Source organism: Ceratotherium simum, chromosome 5 (genome assembly GCF_057802395.1).
Source record: "Ceratotherium simum simum isolate JZ-2026a chromosome 5, ASM5780239v1, whole genome shotgun sequence".
Taxonomy (NCBI): Eukaryota; Metazoa; Chordata; class Mammalia; order Perissodactyla; family Rhinocerotidae; genus Ceratotherium; species Ceratotherium simum.
In genome coordinates this window covers 37,734,390-37,743,289 of record NC_141904.1, presented here as the reverse complement: position 1 = coordinate 37,743,289, position 8,900 = coordinate 37,734,390, and the positions used below count along the sequence as shown (strand labels likewise).

The window sequence follows — 8,900 nt, the reverse complement described above, 5'->3', positions numbered from 1 at the left end:
ATAGTATTCCAAAGCCCAACATAAATAGTCTGGGAATGGTTTCCTTTCCTTAGTTTAAGAAGATAATCAAAAAGCCTAATTATAAACATAAGTACAACATACCTGAACCAGAGTGACACTCTCCTATCTCTAAATAAACAGTATTATTCATGACAACTTTTTATGGTATTTTGTAGAATACAGGAAGTTAAGCAAAGAATAAAAAGTTTGATAACAAAAACAATCCCAGTGAGGGCTTCCTTCTTATTTGCTTAATGCAAAATAGACATGAGAAACCTCCTTCCATGAACTATTTTAACGAAACTAGATAGGCCTATGAAGACAGAGCCAGCAACGAAGAGCTGCAGAAACTAGGTCATCTGTACCTAGACACAAGTGACCAAAAGAAAGTATCCTCAATTATCTAAAGGATGAGTGAACTGACAAGAGAAAATGGGTCTGGGTTGCTGCATAAAAAGGCTTTGCTAACAGAGTTGAGCGAGTCAGGCATGCTGAAAGAGGCTGCCACATGGGGCTGTGGAGCCTCCTTTCCTAAAGCTGCTGAACCATCTTCCTGTGGCTCTCTGGGACCAGGCCTAGCTTAGCACAGAGAATGGGCTAAATGGCCTTATAACTTCTCTTTTGGCCCTCTGATGCACTTACTCTTTTCTTTAGCATCTTCTTTCCCCAAGAGAATATTCAGGCCAATTTTGTTTTTTCTGTATTCGTAAGAATTATAAACTAGCAATTTGGAATAACCCTAACTCTCACTGAGTATCTTATGTTAGCATATGATATCTTGAGTAATAAGAATGTAGACCTTAAATGCCATTTACATAAGAGTCAAACAAGCCCATGTCATACTTTGATGATTCCACATTAATAAAACTTAGCTATGATATGTAAAAAACTATTTTTGCCAAGGTTTTAACTATTGGACTTTAAACCAATTTCAATATCCTACGTAAAGGTCATTTATGTTGAAGTAACATGCCTTCGTGTTTTCTACATACAACGACAAAGTAAGATTTTTTAAAAATATACATATATTTTTAAACCAATTCACTCCCTTTTACAATCACACCTTCAGCCCAACATTCAAAATATAAACGCAGCTTTCAAAGAAAACAAAGTGGATCAAGTGACAGTATTATTTAAATGAAACAATAAAAGGTCAGCATTAGAACAGAAAATAAACACAGATTCATTGGAAATCTGTTCATATGCCTGATGTGTTCAGAAATGAACCTTACACAGAACAGATCCCACTGTGATATCAGACAACTCATTCCCTTCTCATTTTCTCATACCATGATGATGCCTCACTATTTTCACTGAGGTTTATACAGTAATTAGTTACCCTAACAGCAGAGATTAATATTAAATACACAGCCTATTCCACAATTGGCATATGCACCCAACAATGTTTTGTGCACTCCCTGAATTATAAAATAGTCCAATCTTTTAGGAGCATAAAAATGAAAGGGCTTAGATCTATTGATGTACATTGTCCATTAAATGTTACTAAGTTAAGACAGTAAGGTGGAAAAAAGGAATAGAAGGGTACAGTAAATTTTCGTTAAATAATTGCATTACATTAGACAGTATTGTCAATGACGTATTCATTTTAACCAGGTTATGAAAAAAAATTATCAGAATTTGTATCAATTTCTTAGAGAATCTAATAATAAAACATTAAATATACATATTTATTTGTATATTTATTTGAAGAATCTTTGGTAGCACTTGTGTTTCTTCCACATTATAGGACTTTCCAAAATAAACGTCAAAATTAATTTACTAATCAGCTTATAAAAGATAAATTATGGTACTATTCTTTTGGTTTTCCTATAAAATGTACTTGAACCTGACTATTAACTTACACTAATCATGCACTTAAACACAGTATCTGTTTAACTTATATACATATAAAATGAGAGACTAATACCAGAAAGAAATTAGACAGTAATGAGAATCAATGACAAAACATAACAATGACAACTGTTCTTAAGTAATTTATTTTTAAATTATAAGATTTACAATGCTTTGATTATGCAAAATAGCATAATGGAAATTAAACCAAATCAATAAACCAAAAGAGAAAGAAAACTTAGTTTTCTTGAATATCAGTACTTACACCATCATTAAAGTAGCTGATGTCCCAATCACGTCTTGTGTAGACATAAGTATAATAATTTCAAACATTTCACTTGTGGGTTTCTCATTTTCAACTTTTATGAAGTGTAATGTAATTTATTTCAAATCCTATTATACCTAGTGTTTATACTGCAACAGCAGCAAATCTCACATGTGCAATCAAATGTGGAACCGAGGCACAGCTTTTAGCCACAGAAAGAAATTATACACTGCATTCAGTACAGGAGAGGACATTATATTAACCAGAGCATAGAGTTTAGTACACTTATTGCAGGATTGGTATTTCTTCCCCTTTGAACTGAACGAGCTGAGCTTCTGAGGTGACATATTACTGCTGTGGATAGTAAGACTGCTGTGGGGGCTGAGGGAAGGGGTATGAAGGCTGCTGGGGTCCCGGGTATGGAGCCTGTCCAGGGCTCTGGTGATACACTGGCGGATATGGCATATTATACTGGCCGTATGCGTAAGGATTATAGCCCATGGGCATGGGCATTTGGCAATACCTGATGGGAAGAAGAAAACAAAAAAACTAGATCGGTAAATCAAATACTAGAAAATGAAACATATAATAAATTCTAAAACTAAGTTTTTTCAAGAAAGCCATTTTTCTCTATTTCTCGGTCTGTTAGAGAACAGTGAAGAGGAAAAAACAGCTGTTTCAAGGTACTTGTTAGAGAAAAGTGTTCCCATCCTGTTAACAGAAATGAAAGAATACCAAGTGTTTAATACTATCAAGAAAATAATGTTGTTGAAGGAAATAGGACTAAATATTTGCCTATTAACAAGGAATAAAAATGCAGACCCTTCCTTTTATGTGGCAATCTAAGCACATTCCTGTTTCACAAGATTTAATGTTCACTGTAATGCACATAAATTTACTGTTTACAAAGTTTTAATATTTGGAAGACAGAATGTACTTACTAAGTAAAGTTTGGAGCACGTATTAAAAGGTAGTCAAATGTCTGGATTTTTAAGATTAAAAAATTATCACAAAGAAAGCTGATCTTTAAGAAACTACATGCCATAATTAGATAGATTTCTGTTTAACAGTTTATCAGAATGCCAACATTTCAAAGTACAGGTATGTAAACAAAGCCTTATCAGTCTTGCTATGCTAAGCTCAGAAAAGGCACTTATCCGCTTATGACCTAAATAAAGACAACCAAGGAAACACATTCTGAATTCCAGAAGAGATGTATTTAATTAATACCAATATATAAAAACTAAAAACATAAATAAGCCTGGGAAGTGGCTATTCAACTACTCAAATAAGTGACTATAACTATTCTTATTTCTGTGTAAGCTGACAGTGCAGCTTACTCATGACACCTCCATTCAGAGAAGGGGTGACCTTGTTTTTAAAAGGTTAAACAGAGCTACAAACATTAGGCAATTCATTGGGGTACACAAAGTTTCAGCCTTACCCGGCATATCCTGGATAGGTAGGATATGGGGGTCCCTGGGCCTGTGGAGGCGGAGCTGAACCAGGAGTTTGTGATGGAGCTGCTGCAGCGCTCCCAGTCCCCACTGGAGCTGGAGCAGAAGCAGAAGGAGCTCGATTTGCAGGAAGCACAGGAGGTGGAGGCCGGGCTGGAGGCTGGGGCTTACTCGGCTATAAGAAAAAGTCAGCATTGACTACAAAACGTTTCATGTTTCTGTCAAATTACTATTAATTAAAATAAATGAGGGCAAATGAGAAACTTGAGAATCCACCCAAACATATTTCCAATTCCCATTCTTAACTTTTGGTTTATTACTCTAGAACTGTATCACAGTTGAGGAATAATTCTCCAATTTGTGGACACGCCATAGCCACTGCTTTTTTCCTGATGCCTAATATTTAACCATGTACTGCACGTTACTGGTCCCATCAATGGTTAGACATTTGAGGTGGGAGGAAAGAGCAGCTCAGATACAATTTATTCCTGTAATCTCCTCCTGGCCCCACTGTTTTTTATATGAAAATTTTAAAACACCAGAAAACTTAAAAGAATAGTATACTAAACAACCACATATATGTCAATTAAATTTACTAACTATTAACATTTGGCCATATTTGCTTTATGTATAGCTATATCCATATATTTATCTATCTATATATTGGCAGAACCATTTGAAAGTAAATTGCAAACTTCATGACACCAGCCCTAAAGACTTCAGCATAGGGCCGGCCCTGTGGCTTGGTGGTTAAGTGCGCGCGCTGCGATGCTGGTGGCCCGGGTTCGGATCCCGGGTGCGCATCGAGGCACCGCTTCTCCGTTCATCCTGAGGCCGAGTCCCACATACAGCAACTAGAAGGATGTGCAGCTACGACATACAACTATCCACTGGGGCTTTGGGGGGAAAAAATAAAATAAATAAAATCTTTAAAAAAAAAAAAAAAAAAAGACTTCAGCATACAAGTCCTAATATTTTCCAACATAATCACAAGACCATTTCACCCTAAGAAAATTAACAAGTATTCCCTAGCAAGCAAGCATTAGTGACAGCAAGCAAGCTGTCACTAATGTAAAACTTCTACTTTAAAAACATGGTTGGGGCCGGCCCCATGGTGTAGCAGTTACGTGCGCGCACACCACTGCTGGGGGCCTGGGTTCGGATCCCCGGCGCGCACCAATGCACCATTTCTCAGGCCATGCTGTGGCGGCATCCTACATAAAGTGGAGGAAGATTAGCACGGATGTTAGCTCAGGGCCAGTCTTCCTCGGCAAAAAAAAAAAAAAAAAAAAAGGAGGATTGGCATGGATGTTAGCTCAGGGCTGACCTTCCTCACAAAAAAATAAATAAATAAAAACAAGGTTGCTGGGGCCGGCCCAGTGGCGTAGCAGTTAAGACGGCACACTCAGCTTCAGCGGCTGGGGATTCGCAGGTTCTGATCCCAGGCGGGCGCGAACCGACGCAACACTTCTCAAGCCATGCTGTGGTGGCATCCCACATAAAAAACAGAGGAAGATGGGTGCAGATGTTAGCCCAGGGCCAATCTTCCTCAGCCAAAAAAGAGGAGGACCGACAACGGATGTTAGCGAGGGCTAATCTTCCTCACACACACACACACACAAAAATGTGGTTGTTCACTGACCGGCATGGTTCTTGGCGCTGGAGTTGGAGGAGCTGGCGCATGTCCCCCTGCTGGAGATGACTGATATGCAGGTGTAGGAATTGAAGGAGCACTAGGTTCTCTGGCAATGCTTTGTTGCAAGTCCCTTATTAAAGACAAAAGTGTTAGAAATTAATACAATTAAAAGAAACCCAACACATATAAAATACCAGGTCTTTTTCTTACTTCTCTTCATATATGAAACACAGAAAATAGATTTAAAACAATGATGGTATTTTAAAACACACTACATTTCTGTTCTTGACTAGAACTAACTTAAATCTTCTTTCTTCCTACTATTTAATTAAAGGAAGTTAGTTCTTATTGTATTTCTGAAGACTAGGAAAAAAGATAAACTTTTTCGTAGATCACAGTTACAGCTAGAACAAGGAACACGTCAAACTGGGCAAGCGGTCCTAAAAGACTGCCCACTCTCTAATAAGAGGTCGTCCCCTAGATGAGAAACTCCTAACATAATAACCTATCTACAAGTTATCGAAAACTACAACCGTTCATAGTCACCTGGCTGATATTTTAATCACTGTTATCATATTAGTGCTTACAAAAAACAAGTGAGAAAGCTAACCTATTCGACTACGTGAATTTCTTGATGAAAACTTTCTGAAGATATTCAAAGAAATGTGGCATGGAGATACTGTATGTTAAAAGATACCTCATAATCTATTACTAAGGTAAATTCATGAAAGATAGATTATTGAAAGGATCATTAAAATACAGTATTAAAATTAGAAAAATATTTTCAAGTCCCCTCTAACAGTAAATTGGAATCCATTCTAAAATCTCACTAAACAAAACCTTAAGGTAAAATGCATTCCATGAATACATGGTCAACTTCTCACTGCACTTATTCACATACACAGAGAAGGCAATATCACATGTCCTGCAGAGTCTGTGACAGCACCTGTTATCCTGATATAACAATTCATAGCAACTCCCAGAGTCCTCAAGACCACATTTTCACTCTCAAAAAGAGACCCACTGGAAGATAAATTAGTCACTCCATATATAAAGAAAACTAATATACATTCATCGAGAAGCCAAAACTACTTCTTAATGTTTGTAAGTTTGTAATAAATGCTTACAACATAATCTAGAAGTTTTTAATCAATGTTAAAATTCAAAAAGCTCATATTTTGCAATATCTTCCATATATATGTATATATATCATACATATATTTATGATATATATATCATATATAGTAAATACATTTAATTATATATACTATTTTATATTTTAATTGTTTATATAATTATAGTAATTATTTAGATATTTGAGTATATTTAATCATAAATGTATCTAATACATATAATATAAACCCTTAACATAATACTTATATTTTCCTTTGATAAACTCCAGAGATGGTTGCAGTAAATAACACATTTATAGGACAAATAAGAATTTCCTAGTCACTTACTAATTATATAAATCAAAGCTATTAAATCGTAAGACTAATAATATAAAAAAAGCAAAAATATATGAAATAAAATGCCGCCAGTATTCTAACGCCCATCATTACTGACATTAGTTTTATTTTTTTATTTCCTTTTTTATATTTAATTATTTTATTGAGGTCATACTGGTTTATAACATTGTGTAATTTCAGTTGTACATTATTATATATTGGTTTCTGTATAGACAGTTTCTGTATAGACTGTGTTAACCACCAACAGTCTAGTTTTTGTCCATACTGACATTAGTTTTAAATCATTAGTGAAAAGAAGGTAAAGGTCAGAGTAAAACATTATTCTTTTTGCACACTTTATATAAAGAGGACATCTTAGTTATCAGGGAAATGAAAATTAAAACCACAATGAAATAACACTATACATCCACCAGCATAGCTAATTGCAAAAACACAGAGTAACCAGAACTCTCATACATTGCTAGTAGGAATATAAATTAGGACAACCACTTTGGAAAACTGTTTGGCAATATCAACTAAAGCTCAACATACACATACCCTACAACCTTGCAATTCCACTCTTAGATACATATACCCAACAGCACTGCATATATATATATATCACCAAAAGCATGATCTAGAACTAGCCACAGGTAGCTATTAAGCACCTGAAATGTGGATAGTGTGAATTGAGATGTGCTGTAAGTGGAAATTACACACCAGATTTCTAAGACTTAGTGGGGGGAAAAAAAAAGTAGAATATCTCATTCACAACTTTTACATTGATTATATGTTGAAATTATACTATTTTGAATATATTGGGCTAAACAAAATATTTTATTGAGATTAATTTCACCTGTTTCTTTTAACTTTTTTAATGTGGCTATTAGAAATGTTAAACTTTAAATTGTATATGTGACTGCATAGTATTTTCACCATACAGATGTAGCTTATTTATTTCACCAGCCCTGGACATCTGATTTCTTTCTATTCTTTTACTGCTACCAGCAACACTGGACAGTTGTGTTTTAGAATACTCAAGCCCACCCTATTTATAATATAGTAGCCAAAACTAAAAACTGAGACTCAATAACAGTAGAACAACTAACTTGTAGTATATTCCCACAATGAAATATATACAGAAATGAAAATAAAAGATCTACAACTACATACAACTATATAGATGAATCTCACAAATGTAACGTTGATTGAAAGCCAGTCACAAAAGAGTACATATGATTCTACATATATACAGTGAAAAAACAGGAGAAACCAGTCTATACTCTCAGAGTCAGGATAGTGGTTGCCCTGGGGGAAGTGGGTAATGACCTGGTAGATGCAGGAACGGTGCTTCTGGGGTGCTGAGAATGCTCTGTGTAATGATCTAAGTGCTCAATGCATGGGTGTATTCAGTTTGTGAAAATTCAACAAGATGCACATTTACGTATACTTGTGTTTTTATTTTATAGTCAATAAAAATGTTTTAAAGAATTCAGGCCCTGATTATTAACAGTGATTTTAACAAAATAACCCTCAGATTTTTAAAAGCTAATTTAATGACTACTTGGCCTAGTTTTCCATCATTTATTCACCTTTTGATCACTGAGCTGAAACCACTAGACAAGCTGATGACTGTCTCAGAACTGATTTCGTTTATAGTATAAATATAGAAAATACACATGCAAATAGTAACAAATTTTCAAACTAGAGATTTGAAATATGAAGTATTTGAAAATGAAAATATCCAAAAATTTCTTCCTAAGCCATGAACTTTTATTATGCTATAAAATTTTAAAAATAGTTATGTTAGCCCATTTTACACTAAAGTTTTAAATGGAGAAACAGTCCAACTAGAAAGTCAATTATCATGGACAACAAAATGATTTCAACCAAGGGTTGGCAAAACTTTGTGTAAAGAGCCACACAGTAAATATTTTAGGCCTTGTAAGATACAGGGTCTCTGTAACAACTACTTAACACTGCTCATGTTAGTGCAAAAGCAGCTGGAGACAATACGTACAACACGAAGAGCGAGGGTGTGCTCCAATAAAACTTTACTTTCAAAAATAAGTGGCAGGCTGGATTTAGCTTGGGTGCTGTAGTTTGTCAATGTCCAAGTTAAACTTAAAAATCTTTTTCAGCTCTCTTAGTCCTGAGCTACACAATTTAGGGTTCTGTACAGATGTTTCAATAGCTGCTGGGTGGAAGAAGGAAAGGAAAGGAAAGAGGGACAAAAGGTCCTG

General features: G+C 35.2%; 1 protein-coding gene across 2 annotated transcripts in view; it reads right to left on the bottom strand.

The window, feature by feature from the left end:
- Window positions 1–1,981: 1,981 nt before the first annotated feature.
- The window catches only part of PDCD6IP (programmed cell death 6 interacting protein), a 67,177-nt gene continuing 60,258 nt past the window's right edge, over window positions 1,982–8,900 (bottom strand). For both annotated transcript variants that reach the window (XM_004419474.3, XM_004419475.3), the window contains exons 16-18: window positions 5,216–5,339; window positions 3,561–3,748; window positions 1,982–2,639 (exon numbers count right to left, since the gene is read on the bottom strand). In XM_004419474.3, coding sequence (XP_004419531.1) covers window positions 2,465–2,639; window positions 3,561–3,748; window positions 5,216–5,339 — 487 coding nt within the window. In that variant the 3' untranslated portion in view covers window positions 1,982–2,464. The remainder of the gene's footprint in view (window positions 2,640–3,560; window positions 3,749–5,215; window positions 5,340–8,900) is intronic.